A 25,726-nucleotide genomic window follows, 5' to 3' on the forward strand; every position below is an offset into this window, starting at 1 on the left:
ATAATTTCTTTCATGAAGCATACATTTGTTTGCACTGCTGTCGTAATCTGATTTATGACTTACTGCCTTATGTTTACGCCAAACTATAATCTGATAACCTTGTAATAGGAATCAATTTATTGCTTCTCTGTTAAAAAAAAAAAATACATTAGAAGAAGAATAGAAAAAATAATTGCATATTAAGTCACAAAAAATAAAAATGATGACATTATTTTTCAAAAATCGTAAGTCAAGGTGCCACTCCACATGCTATTAATTAAGAGACAGCACTGTATTGTATACAGAACATGAATCCAAAGAAACAAACTGCTTTATTCATATTTCACTTGTATACCTTTAAGTTGCGTACAGCTGTCAACGTGATCAGTCCTTCACAAACTTTTTGACATTTCGGTACGAATGCACCTTGAAAACCGAAATCGACTTTACTTTTGTCTTGCTCCCTCCTCTGCGTTCCACCGCCATCCCCCACTGTCCTCCCTCTGACTCCTCCACCAGTGCAGTCAGTGTATCTGAAGCTGTCACATGAATGGAGCGGCGAGGGCTGCTGTTATGTAATAGTCGGTAACACACCAGCGTCTTCTCCTCATGCAGCACTCTGATTGGGTAGCCGAGCCAGAGGAGGTAGGGAGAGAGAAGATTTTTTTTTTTTTTCTTTTCCCCCATCATACTGCAGTTGCTACACCTCTTCATTAAAATGCAATGGTAGAAATCATTGTGTCTTTCTGGATACTAGGTTTCTACTTAAAGTACCACAACACACAATTGTGGTTGTAGTTAGTTAACATGCATTGGTTCATAAATGTTGTGTGGTAATTAACGTTTAATTAAAAAAACACACACACACACACACACAAGAAATAAACATATATGTATAGCCAAGTTCAATCAATCCATCTGACTTCATCTAATGAAAGTCTGCTAGCTAACATGTAATGCACAGTGCCATACTGTAGATGTTAACGTTAATTCTAAACCTAAAAACAACAGGTACTTAACCCAATGTAGCAACAATACATACAAACGGCATGCAACAAAAGTCAACTAAATATTAAATAATTAAACACCAAAGTGTTCACCCACACCAGATATCGGTAATTTTATCTAACAAATGTGCACTAGCTTAATGCTAAAATACGATGCTAAACACTATAGATGAGCTAACAGGAATATCATAAATGTAGCATTAATTTTAAATGTAAAAACAACTGCTATGTAACCCACATAGAGAAACAACAATTATAAATTGCATACAACAAAAGACAACAAAGAGTTACACATTTACACACCAAAATCTTCACTATATAATTTTATCTAACGAAAGAAACTCCACTAGCTTAATGCTAATATGTTAAACACTATAGACGGGCTAACAGGAATTAGCATAGATGCTATATGGTAACTCCAAACCAAAAACAAAAACACGCCACTTGGCCGTCATGGAGTAACAACACATACAAATAGAGCATACCACAATAATAGAGATGCACCGATCACAATTTTCCGGCCGATCACTGATAACCGATCTTTTAAAAAGTCTGACCTGCCGATCCCGATTTCTGCCAATGCCGATTTTTTTTTCATAACAAGCAGCATATACCTCCAGTGTTCCAATCTTATTTTATTGGAAAACATTGAACAATATCGGTGAAATAATACAAATGGGTTGTTTTAACTGCACATTAATTTGTTCTCTTAAATAAAAATGAAAATCCTTATTAGTCATTTCAGCAGAAGAAGACAGTGGCTGACTTTTTCAGACCTCTGAGGAGGGAGATGAGATTGGTGGATCGATTTATTTTTAAGGGATCGGCCGATCATGGATCTCCCAAAATTAAGGAAATTGGGGCCGATAAATCGGCCAGCCAGATCGGTGCACCCCTACAATAGTCAATTAGGCATTGTATAAACACCAAGGTGTTCACCCAAACCACATAATTGTATTTAAACGATGTCCGCTAGCTTAATGCTAGAATGCTAACCAGATGGGCTAAAAGGAATTAGCATAGATGTTGTGTTAATTCTAAACTAAAATCAACTGCTCCGAACCCACATGGAGCACAACACATACAAAGTATACAACAAAACACAACAAAGTGTTATTTAAACACCAAGATGCTTAACCAAACCATAACATTTTATGTAATGAAGGTCCACTAACGTAATGCCATAATTCTAATGACCGACTAAAAGGAATTAGCATAGATGTTGTGTTAATTCTAAACCTAAACACATATGAATCAATTAACACATACATAGCATACAACAAAAGACAACTTAGCAATGTATATTATTTAACCACCAAAATGTTCAACCAAACCATATAATTTTATCAAATGAAAGTCTGCTAGCTTAATGCTAAGATGCTAACACGAATTAGCATAGATGTTACGGAATTCTAAGCCAAAAAGGAACATCCCACATGGAGCAATAACATACAGTACAGAATAAAAACATCATACAATATTTATTTAATCCTAGTGACAAAGATTATTGTTGTCCTTCATGCTGACAAAGTGTCTCTGGGTTGGCATGTCAGCAGGGTGGCTGTTGGTTAAAACACACACACAAAAATGTGGATCACTGCAAGGAACGTGCCCAGCCTGTGAACAAGGGTTTCGTCGTGTCTTTGCTCGGTTCGTGATGGATCAGGAGGAAGTCCCCCTCGCCTGAACACCTCCTGCCTATTTTTAGCCTCTCACTCTCATATGAACTCAGTTTGTGCACACAGACCTAAAGATATTCTATTTTTATATGCCTCCACTTTATGACATTGTTTCACAATCTCAAGTTCTCAACATTGTTGAGTGCTCTTTATGAAAATATTGTATCTCGTGTGATGTTTACAGTTAACTCATTCACTCCCAGGACATTTTCTAGGTTTTACTGGATTTTGTGTCCTATTGTTTTAAAAACATGGAACCTACCAAAAGAAAGATTAAAGTCTCTTCTTTCATCAGGAAAAAAAAAGTGTATTTCTAGCTGTTTCCATTTTGCATCAATTAACATTAGAATATGGCTAAGTTTCATCATTATTCACACATCTGTTTAAAATTGTGAGGAAAAGAGCTTTTTGGTCTCTTATACTCTGCTGCCATCTGCTGGCCGTTTTTTTGTAATAACTACCATTGCTTCAAGCATTCTCTTCAGTTCAGAGGTTGCATCAAAGCCAAAACGTATAATTACATCTTTGTGAGCATGGTAATATTTAAAATAGAACGCATTTATACGTTTTGGGGAGTAAATTAGTTAATTGACAGCGTACCGCCGCTAAAATGCTATTCACCACGATATTTACCCACCGCTATTTACCCCCACGATACCGCATTTTTAAAAGCAATAATCTTTATAGGGTTTTACAGCATGCTCACTGTAACAATGGGATAAGAGTCAAATGAACACACTCAAGCAGAATCTGCTGTCAGCCACAGCTCACACCCAGACACTCACATGAAGACTCGTACACATTCTTCACATTTTTTTTTTGTGCTCAAGTGTTTTCAATGTGTTTAAAAAATCGGGCCAGGACAAGACTTTACTACTTCGTGGTTAGTTATGGACGGACGGACAGACATACTGAATATTCTGGCTCATTTGATTGTTTGCCTCATTGTTACGCCACACTTAACAGGCTGCCAATTTTTGTGTACTTGAGGGCGTCAACGACACTTTCCCACGTGTCACACTGTCACGCCCTCTCAAAATGTGTAATTTGGGCCTTTTATTGTGGCGCTGAGAATGCTTTTGCTTCCTTCTGCATTTTCCTGTTTTACACATAAAAGTTGTTATATGAGTGTGATGAAAGCTTGCTATATTTTAATTTGAGACTATTGTGTTTACTGTTCACTTTTGTGGCCCAAGATGAAAATTAGGTCGCCGTACTGTTTTTTTTTTTTTTTCTTGTAACCATTTTAGATGATTCTTATCACAAATTGAAGAAAAAACACGTGCAGCACTCTGATGGCGCTGTAATATTTTCAACTTGCAACACGTAAAAAAATAACGTTGTCTTCGGTCTTTCCGCAGCTTTGATGTGGAGAATGGATTGTCGGTGGGGCGCAGCCCCCTGGACGCTCAGGCCAGCCCGAGCTCTGGTGGTCTGGTCTTGCAGGCCAACTTTCCTCACAGCCAGCGGCGGGAATCGTTCCTCTACCGCTCCGACTCGGACTTTGACCTGTCACCTAAAGGTCCTTTGAAAAATGCCTCCGCTGCGAGTGACCTGTAAGTTCATTTGTTGCACATCTGATTGGGAAGCTCTTCATGTTAATTAAGTCCGAGTATGACAACTTTTTTCCAGATTTTTCTATTGCCTGGGTCAGTACATGTTCTGTGGTGTATACATTCTAAATTGGAATTCTACTACATTATAAGTGTCCCAACGTGCAAACAGGTTTTGAGTGAAGTGGGAAGAAAAAAATTGAGCAATTAAGGTACAGTGGAATCTCGATTTAATGAAAAATAATAAATCATGTTGCATCTACTTTATGCTTCTTGCTAAAATCTTTACTAAAGTTGCATCTAAAACACTACTAAGTAGTTTTACTCCATGAAACCAGTTTATCTCGTATTATGTTAATGTTTTCATAAAATACAATGCAGTAATAATTTTGTCGACGAAAAATTGTCCTATTTTTCGTCACCGAAACAGTGACAAAAATTCATAAAATCCAATCAGAGGAAGGAATGAAACACGGGTGGTAGAAAAGAACCACTCAGAAACTGTTCAATGCGCTTTATTTCGTGTTCAAACATGTTTACATTCATTGTGCAGCTGTAAAATTCATCTCAGGCAATTATGCGCTTTTTAAAAAAATTTAATTTAGCTAAATTTAAGGCAGCATATTATTGTCAGTTCAACATCTTTCATTGAAATAAAGTTTAAGAAAGACACCGTTGTTAAATGTGCCTTACGTGTTAAAGTACAGTATTTGATTTTCTGTAGCAAAGTTGAATGTATGTATGTTGAAGGAAAACGTCGACTAAATTGTCAATTTAGTTGACCAAAATTGCTCTTTATTTCATCAACTAAAATTGCCCTTTTTCGACTAAAATTGCATTAAAAATAAATGCAATCAGATGAATTTTAAATTTAAATTCATTTATTAATTAAATTAATTAATTCATGTAATTATTAATTAATTAATTAATTAATTAAATTTATTAATTTTAGTCAAAAGACTAACTAAAATTAAAATTTCTTGTCAAAATTGACACTAATACAGTGCTATTTTTCATCATATAAAAGTGCTTTTTTGTTGTTGTTTTTTTTGTTTTTTTGTGTGTGCTAGAACAGATTAATGGTATTCCAATTCATTTGGATTAGGAACATTAATTGGAGTCATGGAGCACGTTCAACTTGTAAATCAAGGTGCCACTGTATATCTGTACAGATGTCCTAAACATTTGCTGCTCTTTACATTAGGATTTATTAGATTACATTTATTTCCTAATTCTTTGGATTGCACAGCTAAAACGGCTGCATTCATTCCACCAAAATATCCAAACGAACGAGCTGTATATCCATTTCACAATCACAAGCAGAAACTAAAGGGACAGCTAAAATTGAAACGGTTGAAACGATGACAGCCACTCCCCCCCCCCCCCCCCCCCCCCTCTCACCAGCTGACGGCTGTCTGTTTTTAAAGGGAAGAAAGCTTGAAGCACTGGGAAGTCAACTGGTTGTCATCTCGGTGAGAGCAACGTGATGAAATCACTGATTTCCCTCCCTTAAGCCCCGCCTCCCTGTTAGACAGCTTCATGGCCGACCCACTCCCACTTCCCTCCTGCCAAAAGTGACTGAATACAACTTAATTCACCTTTGATCCCCCAAACACTGTTATTTTTTATTTATGTGTGTGCATGGCATTTTTTTTATTGTTTAAGAGACACATTTTGTTTGTCTTACTCGTATTACAGCCTCCTGTTTTATCCACTTTTTTTTCCCCTCACCAAACATCAGCAGTGCATGTACTACAGGGTGTCACAAAAAATGTACTCTGTCCATTACTCACTTTGTTTTTCTTTTTAATTCATTACATATATCTAACATATTTCAATAAACCTCTACAAATACATCAAATCAAAATATAAAAGTAATGGCCAGTCAGAGTGAGTCGATTTTTTTTAGACACCCTGTATTTTACACAAACTTAAAAATTTCTTGATAATAATATATTACTGTATTTGTGACCTCACTAGTCTAAACATGACATTCTGATTAATATTACATTTGTGCGATATGAGTTATGCAGCAAAATCCAGCTGTCATTATCCATCTCACGGGGCGGCCATTTTGCCACTTGCTGTCGACTGAAGATGACATCACAGTTGCTCGGGGCTCAGGCAATGACCAATCACTGCGCACCTGTGTTCTGAAGCTGAGCTGTGATTGGTTGTTGCCTGAGCCCTGAGCAACTGTGATGTCATTTTCACTCGACAGAAAGTGGCAAAATGGCCGTCTTCTGATATTGATTAAAAACTGCTGGATTTTTTTTTTTTTTTTTTTTTGATAGACTTCCTCTTTAATGTTTTCAATTACTTGTACAAGAGTTTATTGTACCATTTTGATGAAGGCAAACAGTAAAATGCAGTTTTAGATTAAATCAAAGCAAAAAGGGTAATTTAAGAATGTTTTTATAATTGCGATACTGCTTTGCTGTGGCATATGTCTACACTGCATTATACTGAACAGTGTTTCCAAACTTATTTGACTTTTATACATAATGTGAGCGTATACTGCGCTATTCATTCATCTCCTTTTTGTTCTGTCCGCTCTTGCAGACACACGGAAGACATGATTGTCACACCATTTGCGCAGGTGAGTCCTCAAGATTACTGTCCTGAAAAATTCTCTGCTGAGTCAGATGGAGTGACAGGCGTGAAACGACGTCATCGTAGTTGGATCAACACTATTGTCACTCTTTTGGCAGGTCCTCGCCAGCCTCAGGACAGTCCGGAGTAACTTTGCTGTCATAACTGGCCAGCAAGATCGGCCAGCCAGCAAGTAAGTGCAAACTGGCAAGCGACAACAAAATCATATTATCATCAAGTAAATGGATGATCTGTGTTCTGCAGGACTCGATCTTCTGGCAGCAACCCGCCATCCATGTGCAATACCAGTTTGGCAGGTCAGTGCTTGCATTTGATTGACCAGTATCACGTTACAAGGATTGGAAAATCAGTACTCACATAAACAAATAGCTAACTAGGTAATATGATTTCAAACTCAACATTACCCTCAAGAATAATTGTCTTACAGATAAATTTATCACCAAAAAAAATGCAATGGAAAGTTGAGTCTATCCCATAATAACCTCCCTATGTTGTACTGAAACAGAGGAGCCTCACCAGCAGCTCTCCATCGAGACTCTGGACGAGCTGGACTGGTGTCTGGAACAACTGGAGACCCTGAAAACACGACACTCTGTCAGCGAAATGGCCTCCAACAAGGTAACTCGACAAGCTCAAATCAATTCAGGAACCGTTCAACCATATTCAAAGTTTTTTTTTTCCCCATTGATGAGTAGGGGTGTCACGATATGGGCAATATCGTGATATCGTGATATTAAAACTGCCACAATATCGTCGTCGTCATGTTCACAATATTTAAAATGAACACATCTGTTTAAAAAGTCAGGTTGATTTCCATTTGTGCAGTTCTAGTACCTTCTAGTGGCTAGTTTATTAGTGCAATTTAATTTCCATTAGGGATGTTTTGGCCTTCTATGTTTCAAATCTATGCTAATTGTCAGATGAAGGGGAACCTAATTTGCTTTTGAAGAGATCAATGTGTGCTTGCATTAGCAAGTAAGTGTCTCAATATTGTTATTAGCAATTGTAGGTGGTTTATATGCATTGCTGCACAATATTGTGCTTTTTTTTTCCTTTTTTTTTAGTATGAGGTCTCTTTTTTTACAATATTGTGATCTTTTTAAATATCGCCAACGCCCCCACAATATCGTGAGAATTATCATATCGTGACCTTCATATCGTGATAATATCGTATTGTGATGTTTGGATATCGTTACATCCCCATTGATGAGTAAATAATATCATCAATCTTTGTTAATAACAGTTCAAAACATGAACGACCCACACCACCCAGAAGGTATTTTGCCATTTTGTGTTTGTTTTGTCAGCAGCGGGACGTTTCTGTGGACAGACAGTTGTTTACCCCACCAGCCAATCGTAAAGCGGGGGGTGGGGGGCGTGTCACTCACTGTCGGCAGACGGGGCCGGGCGAATTTGTCGGCTGCATGACGTCACTCCCGCGGCAACTTGACAGCACGCATGAATTTTTTATTTTTTTTCACTCAGTCACTTACTCACAGAAGCTTACATGTGTGGGTGAGTGAGTGAAAAAAAATAAATATAAAAAATAATAAAATAAAATAAATAAATAAATAAAATAATCCGTGCGTGCTGTCAAGTTCCTTTCTTGAAATTTACTGTTCACATGAATTTAGAAGTCTTTTCTTAGATTTAATAATTACAATTTAGAATTAATTAATTCATTCATTTCTTTTTTTTTTTTTTAGAATGAATTTATAATTAATAAGCTTCGGGTTCATCCCGTCAGCCCTTTTTCTTTTCGGGTACTCTACACGCTGTTAAACTGCATGCTGAAATTTGTCACACTGATTGTCCAAAAGGAAAAATGAACAAATAAAACAAATACCTGACTTATTTTTTCGCTTTAAGACAAATCAGAATCTTTTTAATTTATTGTTACGATTATTGAATTAGAATTATGAAAATATTTTCCTCTCATCCTTGGTGATTTCAATGTTTGTGTAACACGTGAGTGATTATAACACGTGTTACTTTTGTGAATAAACTAAATCTTTAATGCCTCGGCAATATTTCATTTGGAATTTAATGTTTGTGGAGTGTTTTGCACGTCCTTGATATTTAAGAAGAATTGACGTTCCATAATCAATCAATATCAGATTGAAGTGAAATGAATCGAATCAAATCGGCAGAATCGAAACGAACGGAACTCTTGTGACTCAAAATCGAGTTGATTCAGGAAATTAGAATTGATATCCAGCCCTTGTTGTTTGTTGTTAAACTTTGTATATAGCTATTTGTAATGATCCAAAGTGTTTCCAAAAGTCCAGCAAGTGATGCTCACTGTTGCCTAAACAAAGCCACAAGAGCATCCATCAGTGTCCCATGGAAAAAGAATCTCTCCACCATTGAGAAGAGGTTTCCTCCATGAATGAGCGTGGGAGGGGAGTTGTGCATGCAAATGGAGACAAGAAACATCCCCCCCACTCGTGCATAAAAATGTGAATGAGGATGAAACGGCATCCCCTCCATCCATCCATCCTTTCCCCCAACCCGCTTGCATCCCTCTCTTCTCCTTCCCCCGCCTCTCCGTCCGCTCAACATTCGCGTGATTCCACGATTAGACCGCCCACACTCCGTACACGTGCTCTGCCTACTATCATGCACTCACTTGCTAGGCAGATTCATACATTGCATATTGTCTACCCGTATACATATTGCAGACCAATTGGGGAGAATTAGCGACGCTGACAATTAAGAAGTGCTCACCATTGTTTCCGCATCACTGACAACTTGATCAAACACTTTCTGAAAATGGACATGTGGTTTGATTGCAAGTAACCCTGAAAAGGATGGAGGACCAAAACTGCCAAAATTAAAAAGAAATAAATGACTAAATAAATAAATAAATATATACATAAATAAATACATAAAAGTGAAAATAAAAACTGTTGTAAATAATATAATTCCAAAATAAATAAATAAAAAAAACTAATATATAATACTAATATATAATACTACATTTATTTATTTTTTTAAATCTTGTTTTTATTTTTTTTATTAATTTTTACTATATATATATATATATGCTATTTTTTTAAACTTTTAAACTTCAACAACTATATATATATATATATATATATATATATATATAGTAAAAATTAATAAAAAAATAAAAACAAGATTTTAAAAAATAAATACATATAAATAAACAAATAGAAATAATATCAATCAATAAATAAAAACACTACTCCTTTTGACATATATTTTTATATTTACTTTCATTTTTTTAATCTCATGTTTTATTCTTTTATTCTTGTATTTTATATATATATATATATATATATATATATATATATATATATATATATATATATATATATATATATATATATTTAGAATTTTTGGATTATATTTCTTCTATGCGTTTGTATTTTTACTTTTAGTCATTCATTTATTTATTTATTTATTTATATTTATTTATTTGTTTAGTCATGTATTTATTTTTCATTTTAGCGGTTTTGGTCCTCCACAGAAAAGTGTTTTGTGGGGACTTCAGATGAATGAGAATTGCATTTTTCCCACTCATGCATTTTGTGACACTTTTGTTTGGTGGTGTGCCGGTAGATTTTTTTTTTACTTAACACAGACCGATCGGCGAGTATCGATACCAGGTATCATATATATCGGGCCGGTACGCAGCCTTATTTGAAGGTATTAGTACTTTGTGAAGGTGGCTTATGTGGAGGTTTTAGGATCAGGAACTAGAAATTGGAAGAATTGAAAATTGACATTAATTTCTTGTCATTTGAGGAACAATACTACATTGGGTAGCGATGGGCGAGTACTGATACCAGGTATCAGTATCGATACTTTTTTCAAGGTATCCGCACCAGTTAGAGGTGTGCCAGAAATGGATTCATATCAGAATCAAGATTCTCGTTTACTACGATTCAGAATCAATATAAATGTGCCCAAATCAATTTTATTTATTTTATACTATAGTAGCTATAAAATGATATCTAACTCAATAGAATAGCAGTTGTGGTCCACACGCTTTTTTTTTTTTTTTTTTTTTTTTTGTGGACCATTTGTCATTGTGTCTTGCAAAGTAGATCGTGATGATTCTTTGCACATCGATAGATTGAAGTAGAAATCATTATCCATCAAAGTGGTATTGTACATCTCTAATATTGGGATATATAGTTTTTTCTTTAAAATCGTCCGTCATTGCTTTTTGAGGGGGAAATTGTATCTATCAAAAGTATTAGTAATTTCCGACTTGGTGTCAGTGGAATGTTGTACTGGTATTGGTCTGAAAAAAAAAAAAAATGGTATCCAACATCCTTCATAACATATGTGCCTTGGGTGTATTTTTGTACTTTGTCAGCATAGAATATCTCCTTTCCTGTAGATGATGCTCATGCTGGTCAGTGTCCTCACATTATTGCGGTACGTGATGTACTATTTTTATTTTTGGCTTCATGAATGAAGCCCCCCCTCCTTTCCCCATACTCTTCTCTTTCAACAATTTTCTTCATATCATCTTCAAACTTGGTGCACATGGTGCATCTCACAACCTCCAGCGGCCCCTCCCACTCCGTGTGGCTTTCCACCAATGAGAGCGCACGCGGCTCTCCCGGCCTCTGCTGCAGCACTCGTCCGATTGGCTGCTATTCTTAGACTTTTTTTTTGGGAGGGAGTGGATTAGAGTAAACTCCTTCTCCCCGCTGTTTACACACACCAGAGGAGGCAGTAACGGAGTGAATGAGGGAGGGAGAAGATGCGCTTCCATCTCTCGCTTTCTTAGAGCGCCGCTTGTATCGATCAAGGCTTTCCCAGGGTTTAGCAAGCAGAAAATAAGCACAAAGCTGGGCTAGGTCTCACACTTGATTTGGATTCTGGCTCCCATGCTTGATTTTGCGCTGAAATGCCAGAAGTGGATCCTTTCATCTCGGAGTCGTGGATGTTCATTCAGGTAAGACGGCTTTGACTGATGAATACGATTTGAGGCGCACATGTTGCCGGTTTGGTCAATAAATGCATAATTGATGTGGAGGAATGTGAGGAATACTTTGGATTCAATTCTTCCATTCTTTTAGATTAGTCTTGTATTTTATATGGGGATCTATAAGCTGTGTTTTAGCTCAACCAGAGTTTGACAGTTTGGTTATTTATTTCTTTGTCCACTATAGAAATGAGCAGTTTGAATGCAAAAGGACTTGCTCATGAAAATTGAACTGTGCACCACCATTAAAGGGATACTTTACTTATTTAGCCATTTCTGGCAGTCAAACATTAGTATTTTGCCTATAATAAATTTGATATTTTCATTATTTTTCACTTTCAATTAGTACCTTTAAAAACACATTTTGCAACTTGCTGTCGACTGAAAATGGCATCACAAGGGCTCAGGTAACCAATCAGCTCACCTGTTTTCTAGGTTTGATAATGTGACATTTACAAGCTGAGCTGTGATTGGTTACCTGAGCCCTTGTGATGTCATTTTCAGTCGACAGCAAGTTGCAAAATGTGTTTTTAATTGAACGTGAAAAGTAATGAAAGAATCACATTAATTACAGACAAAATATTAACTTTTTATTGCTATAATGGGCTAAATAAGTGAAGTATGCCTTTAAAAATGTCACATCAAATAATAATGATTTTGCCTTACTTAGTGGGAAATCTGAGCCTGCATGAATTGAATTTGGCGTGGGCGAGTACTCCCCATTTGTGGCCGTTTTACGATCAGGAACTAGAAATAAGAAGATACAAAAATGTGCATTAATTTTGTCAAATTTTACGGGAAAACGGGATTTACAAGTCATCTTTATTTACATAGCGTTTTAAAACCGCGCAAAAAAGCGCTTCACAGAAACACAACAAAACAAACATAGCATAAAACATTTACAGCAATACTATACAATCACAACAAATCAACATTTTTCCATTCATACGACATACCTTTGAAGTTTGGAGCAGTTACAGATGAAAGAGGACAGAATCAGTCTCCTTTCATCAGTTGATCAGCAACATGCATGATGTCACACGCGTCCGCTACAAGCTAGGTTTGCTTACAAGCTAGCTCATAAACAAGCAGCTGCTGCGTCCATGATGAGCGCCACACATACAAAAAGAATGGTCTAATTTTCCAGTCCCATTGAAACCGCTTCACTTCCAAGCACCGAACCTGTGCTTTTGCACAAATGCATATCAGTCATCATATTTTTACACATAACATGGTATGACATGGAATTAAAAGTCTTTGTCATTGTGTGGGAAGAGTGTTCCCCAACTTTTAATTATATTATTGATTCCCAACTGCTGAATGCTCTTCGGTGTTGGAAAACTGTTGTTTATTAGTACAGATTAGTGATGTAACAATAAGGGCAATATCGTGATATCGTGATATTAAAACTGCCACAATATCGTCGTCGTCATGTTCACGATATTTAAAAGCAATACATTTGTGAAAAAAACTCAGGTTGATTTCCATTTGTGCAGTTCTAGCACCCTCTAGTGGCTAGTTTATTAGTGCAATTTAATTTTATTAGGGATGATTTGGCCTTCTATGTTTAAAATCTATGCTAATTGTCAGGTGAAGGGGAACCTAATTTGCTTGTGAAGCGATCAATGTGTGCTTGCATTACCAACTAGGTAATATCCGCCATAATATCCGGGTACCAACTTCTTCTGACAATGAGTGTAGAGTTTAAACATAGAAGGGCCAAAACATCCCTAATGAAAATTTAATTGAACAAAAAAAATAAATAAAATAAACACCAGAGGGTGCTAGAAATGCACAAATGGAAATCAACTTGACTGTTTAACAGATATGTTGTTTTTAAATGTCGTGAACATGACGATGATGATATTGAGGCAGTTTTAATATCACGATATCACGATATTGCCCTTATCGTTACATCCCTAGTATAATGACAATTATGCTCTTCCACTAGATGGCAGAATATATACTTGCATCCACTTTTTGTATTCCAAATATTTACACCTTACCCACAATTCCCTATTTTGTACCCTACTATTCCACAATGGCAGATTCAACATTACACATTTCCATTATTTCAAAGTGACATACCATAATTCTTAACAGTTACCCTTTTATGTTTTTGTTTTTTTCCCCCCTACAATTTATACATTCATTCACCAATTCAAACTGTTCCAACTTTCAACTGTTCAGCTTTTTCCAGGTCATTGTGCAGCATTTCATGTCATTCAATATCATTTCCAAAACATTCCACAGTTTTCCATTCAGCCTTCACGCTCAATTTCCTCAGAAATTGCATTTTCGAGTTTAATAACCTGTTGCCATTCATACAACAACGTTAACAAAACAAGGATGCGATGAGCTCATTATTTCAGCACATGAACTTTTTGTGCTATGAGATTTAGTTATGGTTAAAAAATTAAAAAAAAAAAAAGGTTGTGAAATACTGTTTGGAAACAAACTGATGGTTTTGATTTGTTGTGTCGTGTTCAGTTCAAGAGGATGTTGAACCGAGAACTCACCCAGCTGTCTGAGACCAGCCGCTCAGGGAACCAGGTCTCTGAGTTCATCTCAAGTACCTTCCTCGGTAATCGACTTCAACTTTGCATCGTAATTTACTCATTTGAATACCTTTTTCATAATGAGAGTCAAAAATGTTGCAAAATAAAATGCAAAATGAACATTTTGTCTGTGTCCACCTGACAGAGAAGCAACATGACATGGACATCATGGCTCCGCCCACCAAGGAGGAGAAGAAGAAGCGACCCATGTCCCAGATCAGCGGCGTGAAGAAGCCCACTCACAGCCCCAGCCTCGCACCCTCCACCATCCCTCGCTTTGGGGTCAACGCCACCCAGGAAGGTCTCCTCGCCAAGGTCACCAGGACAGCCGGAGCGATGATGTCATGCTTACGTTTCCACAAACTGGTTTTACAATGCGTTGTGTTGTGCTTTTGTGTAGGAATTGGAGGAAATCAATAGATGGGGAATTGACATCTTTAAGATCGCCGAGCATTCTGGGAATCGGCCGCTCACGGTCACCATGTACACCGTTTTCCAGGTAAACGCCTCAGGGGCGGAGCTTAAAATAAATTCAAATCGGCATTGTAGTGCATTAAATTAGGGGAAAATCATAAAGGTTGCAATTTTGCATAAATTTTTCTGCAAGTAAAAGTGTTTATTGACTCATCGACTCGCAGCCATTTTCACAGAAGCAACCCCCTTCGCTCATGGCTCTTTTACTGGATTTGGACTGATTTTGCAAGGCCCACAGAATATTGTGTTCTATTGCTATAAAAACATCGAAACAAAAAACATTAGTCTCTTCTTTCATCTAGAAAAAAAAGTATATTTCTATCTGTTTCCGTTTTGCACCAATGAGCATTAGAAAATAGCTACATTTCATCATTATTCACAAATCTACTTAGAATTGTGGGGAAACAGCTCGTTTTCATCATGACCGTGATCGTGTATATTCTGCTACCACCTGCTGACCGTTTTTGTAATTACTACCATTTTTTCACCCATTCTCTGCAGTTGAGGGGCTGCATCAAAGCCTTCTGTATGCTTTAGCATAAAAAAAAACAAAAAAAAACGTATAAATACGTCTTTGGGACACTCAATGCATTTAAAATAGAACACATTTATATGTTTTTGGGAGCAAATGAGTTAATGGGAAATGAAAATTTCACATAATTTAGACATTTACCAAAACCTTGGTTGTACCGCAGGGTTGTAAAAAAAAAAAAAAAAAATAGATAAAAAAAGAAAAAAAATAGAATCACTGTTAAAGAGATTTCAAGGCAAAGAAATGAAATAACAAATAGCTTACAAGTTGCAAAATGTGTTTTTAATTAAAAGTACTAATTGTACGTGAAAAATAATGAAAGTATCAAATTAATTATATACATCATATTAACTTTTTATTGCTATAATGGGCTAATTAAGTGAAGTATCTCTTTAAGTTTGTTAAAAAATATATATGTAATGAGAGAACTTGGAAAAACAAATAATTAAATTGCCTTTGCAATATTGAGAGAAAAAAACAAACATAATTTGATTATTTTTCAGAATATTTTGCCCGAAAATATGCAATATGAAATCAATGTTCCACATTTAACTGTTTTTAATCAATAAATTCACCTTTTTGCGCTTTCTGTCTCAGGAGCGCGACCTGCTCAAATCTTTCAAGATTCCGGTCGACACGTTCATCACCTTCATGATGACTTTGGAGGACCACTACCACGCGGACGTGGCCTATCACAACAACATCCACGCCGCCGACGTCGTCCAGTCCACTCACGTGCTGCTTTCCACACCTGCACTAGAGGTAGAGTCGATGAGCGTTGACAAAAACAATGACATGAAGAATTAAATGTATTTATGTTTTTCAATTGAAGGCGGTGTTCACCGATCTTGAGATCCTCGCCGCGCTCTTTGCCAGCGCCATCCATGACGTGGATCACCCTGGCGTTTCCAATCAGTTTCTCATCAACACCAGTGAGTTTGCCATCCAAAAAGCTTCATCATTTAGAGTGCTGAACACCACTTAAAATTAGGGATGTAACGATATCCAAACATCACGTTACGATATTGTCACGATATGAAGGTCACGATCCGATAATTATCACGATATTGTGGGGGGGGGGGGGGGGGGGGGGGCGATATTTTAAAAATATCACAATATTGAAAAAAATCAAAAGAGCTCGTACTAAAAAAACAACAACACAATATTGTGCTTTTGTATATAACAGCAATGCATATAAACCACCTACAATCGCTAATAACAATATTGAGGCACTGACTTGCTAATGCAAGCACACATTGATCGCTTCACTTGCAAATTTGGTTCCCCTTCATCTGACAATTAGCATAATTTTAAACATAGAAGGCCAAAACATCCCTAATGAAAATTAAATTGCACTAATAAACTAGCCATTAGGGGGTGCTAGAACTGCACAAATTGAAATCAACCTGACTTTTTTTTAACAGATGTGTTCCTTTTAAATATTGTGAACATGACGACGACGATATTGTGGTCTTAATATCACAAATATCATGATATTTCCCTTATCATTACATCCCTATTTCACGATATGAAGGTCACGATACGATAATTATCACGATATTGTGGGGAAGTTGGCAATATAAAAAGAAGGTCACAATAAAAAAAGGAGCTCATACTATAAATAAATAAATAAATAAACACACACAATATATTGTGCTTTTGTATATTACAGCAATGAAAAATATTAAAATATTATAAATACGATATATTAAAAAATTATTGAGGCACTTAATTGCTAATGCACGCACATATTGAATTCCTACACATATTGACTTGGTTCACAAGCATATCACGTCACCCTTCATCTGACCAATAGCGTGGATTAGAAAGAAAGAAAGAAAAGAAGAAAGAAGGGCCAAAACATGCCTTGTGAAAATTAAACTGCACTAAAAAACTATGCACCAGAGGGTGCTAGAATTGCACAAATGGACATCAACCCGACTTTTTTACCAGATGTGTTGCTTTTAATATCGTGACATGACGACGACGATATATTGTGGCAGTTTTAATATCACGATATTGTCGTTATCGTTACATCCCTACTTAAAATCCATCCAACTCTTTCCCCGTTCAGATTCCGAGCTTGCGCTGATGTACAATGACGCGTCCGTGTTGGAGAACCACCACCTGGCTGTGGGCTTCAAGCTTCTGCAAGAGGACAACTGTGACATCTTTCAAAACCTCAGCAAGAAACAGAGACACTCGCTACGCAAATTAGTCATTGACATGGTGAGTTAGCTCCAGCCGGTAACATTGAAATTGTCTTCAGATGAGAATTCCTGACAAAAGTTGGCGTGACTGTTGTGACGACAGGTGCTCGCCACTGACATGTCCAAACACATGAACCTGCTGGCGGACCTAAAAACCATGGTCGAGACCAAGAAGGTCACCAGTTTAGGTGTTCTGCTTCTGGACAATTACTCCGACCGCATTCAGGTGAGAGGTTTTCTCCAAAATGTTTTGACAACGACCCTTGGTTGTATTCAAGACGTGAACGATGGCAACCGTATCACTGCAGGTCCTTCAGAATATGGTGCACTGTGCGGACCTGAGTAACCCCACCAAGCCACTGGAGTTGTACCGGCAGTGGACTGATCGGATCATGGTGGAGTTTTTCACCCAAGGGGACAGGGAGCGGGACAAGGGCATGGAAATCAGCCCCATGTGTGATAAGCACAACGCCTCCATTGAGAAGACGCAGGTACAGCGTGTCCTCGTTGTCAGTCTCACTCATATGACAACAATGGATCGCTTCAGAATATCCCGGTGGCAAAAGAATTTAGTTGAACTGAAATGCAGACAAACGCGTGTTGTCATTCTAGTCCAGGGGTGTCCAAACTTTTTCATTTGAGGGCCACATACAGAAAATCAGAAGGACGCAAGGGCCACATAATGTTATGAAGAGAAATTGTGTTTAGTTCTAAAAATTGTCCAAATAATTTACTTGTGCTTTTGCATATTTAGAAAAATGCTACAGTATATAAACCAATTTATTTGTAATATGGCAGTAGGGTTATTATAGTTTTGGAAATTTTAAATTTTTTATTTTGTTTTGAGTTTATTTTTTTTTTTTTATTTAGTTAGTTTGAATTAGTTTTCAAGGTGGGTCTGTTAGTTGTTTTTTTTTTATTAGTTTTAGTTCTTTAATAAATGCTTAGTTTTAGTTTAGTTAGTTTCAGTATTAGTTTTATTTATTTTTTTGTGTATTAATTGTGTGCAATATTAAAAAAAAACAAAAAAAACACCATGGGCGCAACGTCATTATTCTGGTTTATATCAAAATAAATCTACTAAAAATCACATTTAAAATCATCCCCAAAGGCTCATGCATTAAATTTATTACCAAAGACTAAAACAAAGGACATTTTTGCTATAATTATAGTTTTATTTTTAGTTAGTTTTGTAAACATAAAATGTAGTTTCAGTTAGTTTTCTTTTTTTAAAAGCATCTTCGTTTTTATTTTATTTCGTTAACGAAATTGTTTTGAATTTTAGTTTTTTTCGTTAGTTTTAGTTAACTAAAATAAACTTTAATAGCACCTGTTTTTCGACATCCTCCCTTCTTACTTTGACCATCTCCAAACATTTTTGTTTGTATTTTATTTGAACTGAGTCAAATGCCATTTTTAGCATATGTCGGGGGCCACAAAAAAATGGACGGCGGGCGGCAAATGGCCCCCGGGCCGTAGTTTGGACACCACTGTTCTAGTCCCCTCAATGGCCATGTAAACTATGTCTGATTTTCCACTACATCTGTTTATGAATCACCCAAATTGACAGCCATGCTGTTGTGGATGCTTTAGAGCGCCTCGTTGTCACAATGAGGAGATGCCCTGCAACGACCCAGTGAGATATATTGTTGCCACCAGATGCTTTAATCCAGGGGTGTCAAACAAATTTTTGTAGTGAGTCACTTTGTAGTTACGGTTATGACGGTCAAAAAAATTGTTTCATCGTCTCATTGCATTATTACATGTACACAACAAATTGATGGAATCCTAATTTTGGATAGTTTGTTCAATTATTGTTCAAGTTACCGAAAAAAAAAGAATAACAAAAAAATCTTCCAAAATCTCAACGTTATTTATGATGCAGCAATTTAACATTTTGGTACAGGGTCATGGAACTCGACATGTGATTTTTGCAGCATTTATTTTCTTATTTATTTCTTATTTATTATATTAATATTATTATTATTATTATGGTTAATTTATTTTCTTATTAGTTTTATTTTATTATTAGTTATTGTTATTATTATTATTATTATTATTATTATTATTATTATTATTATTTTAGTTTTGGTTTCTTATTCATTTCTTATTTATTTTCTTAGCATGTGTTTTCTTTATGAATAGGCACGAGAGAAATGCTGAACCAAGGTTATTATAGTTGAAGAAGAATAAAGCTAAAATTAAAATTGAAAAGGCATTTTGGAAAAAATTTAACAAACCAGCTCTGAAAACAAATTGAATTTACAAAATACAAGTCAAAGTGACTAATGGAAATGAAATAATAAAAAGCTATTATAACCCTGCGCCAAAAGAAGTAACCTCCATTTTTCCAAGTTGTAGACGTTTATTTGATTGACAGTTGTCAGTTGATTTTGAAGCCTCATTTGAATTTTTGTTTTCATCGTTCAACTTTGACAAGGTGGTTAGTATTAGTAACACTCTTGTCTGTGTGTCAAATTTACAATACTTTTGATTTCACTTTACAACAATTTTAAAATGAGTTTACTGTTGTTGTTCCATCTTAACTTCATCATTTCTCACATACTGACGAGGGCAAACTGACATCATTTACCCTGCGATCGTAAAAGAGAAGTGGAGAATAAAGCTAACTATAGATTAATTAATTAATTTATTTATTTATTAATTATTAATTATTAATATTAATAATAATAATAATTAGAAGAAGAAGAAAACTAAAAATAAATAAATACAATTCCAATAATAAAAAAAATGCAATAATAAAACTAAAATAATAATAATAATAATAATAATAATAATAATAATAATAAAAAATGTATTGGAGACCGTTTTTTGCCACCCACAAGTAGGGGTGTGCCAAAAAATCGATTCATAAAAGAATCAAGATTCTCATTTATTAATCAAATCGAATCGATATTCATATCCAACAATCGATTTTATTTAAAGTAGAAATGAAGAAGAAGGGGAAAAGGCAGTTGTAGCCCACATGCTGTTTTTGTGGAAAAAGGCACTTACAATACAAAATTAATAATGTTTAAACAAAAAAAACAAAAACAAAAAAAGACACTTTAATGTCTCTATTTGTCATTTTGTCTTGCAAAGCAGACTGGAGTAGATCATGACAATTTTTTGCATATCTGTAAATTGAAGCAGAAATCATTGGTCAATCAAATAATTTTGATTGAAAATCTTTTGAATCGAGAAAGGAAAATCGATTCTGAATCAATCGTAGACCCAAAAATCATAATTGAATCGAATCGTGAGACAGTCAAAGATTCCCAGCCCTCCCCACAAGTACGTTGAAAAGTTTCTCTGAAAAATGAAAGAATCCAAGTCTCATCTGGTGTTTTATGTTTCAGGTGGGTTTCATCGATTACATCGTCCATCCTCTTTGGGAAACGTGGGCCGACCTGGTTCACCCCGACGCGCAAGAGATCCTCGACACCTTGGAGGATAACCGCGAGTGGTACCAGAGCATGATCCCCCGCAGTCCTTCACCCAATCCCGACGGCCCAGAAGAAGTCGGCGTCACTGGGGAAGCTTCGGGCTTATGTGTCGGCACGGCATCCGCCGACAAGTTCCAGTTCGAGCTGACCTTGGAGGAGGAGGAGGGAGAATCTGATACGGAGAGCCCGCCCCCGGAAGAGGAAGGTAGTAGAGGGACCGAAGCGTCCAGAAGTGATTCTGGCAGAGGGTTAGATGGCATATCTGCTCACCTACTCCCGAAAAGCAACACTGCGGACGCAGCAAGGACGTTTTCCGCACACTCTGATAAAGACATGGCAGCAGAAAGAGGCACAGACATCCGACTCGACTCATAGCGCCCGTCCCCAGTTCCTTTCACCTTCTTTTTTTTTTTTTTCATCTTGATTTCAGTGCCTCATCCGCTGTCACTCCGCTTCTCCTCGTCCACACAAACTTTGTTTCCGCAGGCAGGGTGACAGCGAGCCTCGGGATGAGGAGCACTTTCGTGCAGCTGTGAAGGAGGCCTGCAAGTTCAAGCGGGCGCTTGCACTAAAGACGCATAGCGAGACTGACCGCCCCGTCAGTCAGACACACTTTGGATGTTCCGCAGAGATGATGCGACGAGAAATTGTCTTCCTCTTTTTCAAGTTTTTTGTAAAAACGCTGAGGAAGTGGTGAATGGCGCGGAAAAACGGTGACGTCAGTTTGATGAGTTATTCAACTTGAACTTGGCTGAGGATACTTGAAGAGATTTTGCCTCTCGTTCAAGCGTGTTTCTTACGTTGTGGCCAAGCTACACGGGGGTCTACCGAGCGAGACGTTTTTTGCCAAACTAGATGTTTAACAGTGTTGTTTTGCCTGCCTTTGAAATCCTTTGCTTTTTAACTCATTCACTCCCAACCATTTTCACTTTAAGGTGTTTTCCTGGATTTTGACTGATTTTTCAAGGCCCGCGAAATATTAATGTTCTATTGCTATAAAAATATGGAACCTACCAAAAGAGAGATTAGAGTCTCTTCTTTTATCAGGGAAAAAAAAAGTATGTTTCGGCTGTGCAGCAATTAGCAATAGAACATAGCTACGTTTCATCGGTTTTCACAATGCTGCTTCGAACTGTGGGGAAATCAGCTTGTTTTAACATGGCCTGGTTGATCTCTTATACTCTGCTGCCACTCAACCATTTTCTGCAGTCGAGAGACTGCATCAAAGCCTTCTCTATGCTCTGGCATAAAAAAACCCAAAACAATAAAAATTGGGACAATTAAAACATTTAAAATATGACGTATTTATACGTTTTTGGGAGCTAATGAGTTAATTGAGGTCACTGTCAAAGTCGTGCGAGTATGTCGGAGTCTGAAATGTAGCAGACATTTTGAGTGACTCCTGTCGGCCATTAGAAGAATATGATTAGAATGAATGACCTGTCAGGGGCCTTCAGCGTCTTACCTGAACTAGTCCACCTTTTAATACCACCGCCATCACGTCACTATTATAATAATCATCAATACACGACAAAAGTGCGACATAACGGCTCACAAGTGTGCCAATTCAGCTCATATTTAAACAACAACAAACGTGAAACTAATTATAAAATGCACCAGAGGTACTGCTGAAGGATGAATTTAAAGTGGAAGTCAACCCAAAAAAAATTTTTTTTGACAATAATAAGTTCTATGCAGCCCCACTAGTCTAAATATGGTATACAGCCATTTTTATCCATCTCAGTCGGCAGCCATTTTCGACTGTTGACTGAAGATGACGTCAATGTTGTTCAGGTCTCAAGTAACAACCAATCACAGTGCAGCTTCAGAAGACAAGTGAGCTGTGATTGGTTGTTGCCTGAGCAACTGTGATGTCATCTTCAGTCGACGGCAAGTGACAATATGGCCGCCCTGAGATGGATAAAAACGGCTGGATTTTGCTTCATAACTCATATTCCACAAATGTAATATTAATCAGACTGTCTTGTTTAGATTAGTGAGGTCACATATAACATTGTTGTCGAGAAATGTTTAAGGTTGAATTCCACTTTAATATCTGATTGGTTAAATCGGGGGTGTCAAACTCGTATTAATTCACCGGTCACTAAGATCCAGTATGTTGCCTAATAAGCTACAATTTGGTCTAACAGGTCAAAATGTTTCCGTTTTTATGGTGCCAATAATTACAAGCGGATTCTGAAAATATCCCCATTTATTGTTATCTTATTGCAGAGTAGTCTGAAATATCTTAATGAAAGGGAGTGAATTTTTTTTTTTTGCATCAAATTTCAGAATGTCATTTAAGTGGTCGTCAGTGCCTGCAGTGGCCAAAATTAGCAATACTAGTTCATTTTAATGAAAAACTGCCATTTGTGTTCTGTCCTCATGGGCCAGATTACACCTCCTGACGGGCCGGTTCTGGCCCGCAGGCCGTACGTTAGACACATAAGAACCTCTGGATCTGAAGTCCCTGGACAGATTAAAATAAATAAAAAAATCTAATGTGCACAGACACACCTAGGGAGCAGTGTTGCAAAGAAACGCTACAACAACAACAACAACAACAAAAATATTACAATTTTGTTTGTAAATGTAGGACAGTGGCAGTAGAGAAGTCCTGGCTGGCCTTGACGTGTCACCGCTGATATCCTTCAATTGTCAGAAATCGAAAGTGTGGAAACATGCAGGAAGTAAACTGTGTACAGGGTGCCCCCTAGTGTTGAAAAGTAGCCCTTACAGTTATATCTATATTTTTTTTTAAATGGTTCAACTGCCCCCACCCTCTCCAAAAAAATATCAGCTACATTTCTGCTTTATTACCATTTAAAATGTGATTTAAAAAAACAAAAACAAAAAACAAAAAAAACATCCATTTTATCAGTTTACCTTCGGGTTGAGCACTTTAGAGTTTCTTGTTCCTGACTAAGTAGCCCTCAATGTGATTTGCAAGGGCTTCGATTCACACCACGAGCACATGGAGGCTTTTGACTGAAACACTGCCTGCGTAGAGATCATGCAAACACTTTCAAACGCCACAGCAACGGTGCATATTTTCACAATAAGCAGGAAGCATCTTTGTAACTGTAAAAAAAAAAAAAAAAAAAAAGGCTTTTTTTTCCCCCCCACTTGTTAATCAATAGTTTGCTCTTCATCACACAAGTCAATGACAAAACAAGTGCCAGGCAAGCATGACACATCCAGTACTGTAGTTTCCATTTTGCCACAGGCTACTTTCCACCAGCGCCAAACTGATGCAGTTGGTTGATTGTAGCACCTCGTGTGCCAATCTGACCCCGAGTTTGTCTCCTCCAACTCTAGTCAAACTGTAACTGATATTGTCTTAAAGCGGTGACGTCCTTTTTCTATGTGAGAGCGAATGACTGGGTGGATTTTTTTTTTTTTTTTTTTTTTTAATGTATTTTGCTATTAAAAACCAAAGCACTTTGTATAGTACAATTTACAATTGTGTACCTCCATGATGTGTATAATGTGACTTTTGCGGGTCGTTGGTAGTTGAGTGGAATTCCCGGGCTACACCACTACAGCTGTCAAAGATTGGACTTTGGGATGGAAGTTTTATTTTATTCTTATTTTGTTTCTGTATTTAATGCACAACCTCGACTACAAGATATGAACAGCATAAAGACCACTATAGAGTTCTATTTTAGCACGAATCACTCCCGTTCAATGTGTTAGTCTGTTATGGTTGTTTTCTTTGTGTTCTCATCTGGGATTTTCTTTGATTTCTCTGGCCGTAGTACTCACCAACATGCTGGAGAAAAACGTGCAATGCTTTCTGTCACCACTACAGGATGCCTTGAAAACTAAGGTCTATCAAACCAGCCTAGTAACCAGCACAACGTGCACACGGATTTGGCGTGTATTTTGTCTTGTACATTTTCCTGACATTGCTCCATGTACAGTTTATTTATTACTTCCATACTGGCTATGAGACACAATTGAAAAGTAGACTGTATTAGTCCGAGGTTTAGTTCTCATTTGTAAGATGTTACAGAAAAGGTTTTAAATGTTACTGTTTTTTTTTTCTCCACTTTTCAAATCTGCGAATAACATACACACAACATGTCGTTAGTACTCATTTTCATGTTTTGTTGGTTTGAAAATAGTCACGTGGCAGATTTCCGTCACGGTTTTCTGAAACATTTCCTCTTCTACTGTCTTCCTCTGTTGTCATTGCGCACGAATACTCATGAAGGACCTTGCAGAATATTGTTCATCCGCAGTGAAGATTATGGTCCAAAATGGTCATTTTAAATGAGAATCTTTTCTTCTTGATGATGTATGCGTTAGGAATGATTACCACAGCTTTGACAATCTCTCTGTTGTTTAACTGCGGGTGTTTGTGCCCTCCTTCCAACTAGAACTGTATATGCCTTGCCAATAAAAGAAAAACAGTTCACTTTTTCATGTCTTCTGTGCTTGTATAAATGGAAAACGTGAAAATGACGTCACTTCCTATTCCTATACACAAAAAACAAAGCACTAATCAGACATTTTTGCCTTGCAATATTATGTAAGATATAAAATCTAGATAATAAAAGCAAAAATTGTGCATATTGTGCAATTTCAGCAAGTTGTCTGTGGTCAGAGGAAGAAAATATTAGATAAGATATGTGTTTAGAAATTGTTGACAGAAGGTATGAATAAGCTCTTCAGTTTGTTAGTTTTTGTACAATTAGTACAAATGT

General features: G+C 36.8%; 1 protein-coding gene across 6 annotated transcripts in view; it reads left to right on the forward strand.

The window, feature by feature from the left end:
• The window catches only part of LOC144016629 (3',5'-cyclic-AMP phosphodiesterase 4C-like), a 68,891-nt gene extending 43,454 nt beyond the window's left edge, over positions 1–25,437 (forward strand). For 4 of the 6 annotated variants that reach the window (XM_077517971.1, XM_077517978.1, XM_077517995.1 and 1 more), the window contains 15 exons: positions 4,027–4,221; positions 5,646–5,690; positions 6,781–6,817; positions 6,930–7,003; positions 7,075–7,127; positions 7,337–7,449; positions 14,288–14,381; positions 14,501–14,670; positions 14,756–14,854; positions 15,959–16,123; positions 16,194–16,293; positions 17,436–17,590; positions 17,675–17,797; positions 17,880–18,062; positions 20,931–25,437. In XM_077517971.1, coding sequence (XP_077374097.1) covers positions 4,027–4,221; positions 5,646–5,690; positions 6,781–6,817; positions 6,930–7,003; positions 7,075–7,127; positions 7,337–7,449; positions 14,288–14,381; positions 14,501–14,670; positions 14,756–14,854; positions 15,959–16,123; positions 16,194–16,293; positions 17,436–17,590; positions 17,675–17,797; positions 17,880–18,062; positions 20,931–21,392 — 2,068 coding nt within the window. In that variant the 3' untranslated portion in view covers positions 21,393–25,437. The remainder of the gene's footprint in view (positions 1–4,026; positions 4,222–5,645; positions 5,691–6,780; positions 6,818–6,929; positions 7,004–7,074; positions 7,128–7,336; positions 7,450–14,287; positions 14,382–14,500; positions 14,671–14,755; positions 14,855–15,958; positions 16,124–16,193; positions 16,294–17,435; positions 17,591–17,674; positions 17,798–17,879; positions 18,063–20,930) is intronic. The other 2 variants (XM_077517984.1, XM_077517987.1) reach the window with 1 other exon arrangement.
• Positions 25,438–25,726: the final 289 nt, after the last annotated feature.

Source organism: Festucalex cinctus, chromosome 1, assembly GCF_051991245.1.
Source record: "Festucalex cinctus isolate MCC-2025b chromosome 1, RoL_Fcin_1.0, whole genome shotgun sequence".
Classification (NCBI taxonomy): Eukaryota; Metazoa; Chordata; class Actinopteri; order Syngnathiformes; family Syngnathidae; genus Festucalex; species Festucalex cinctus.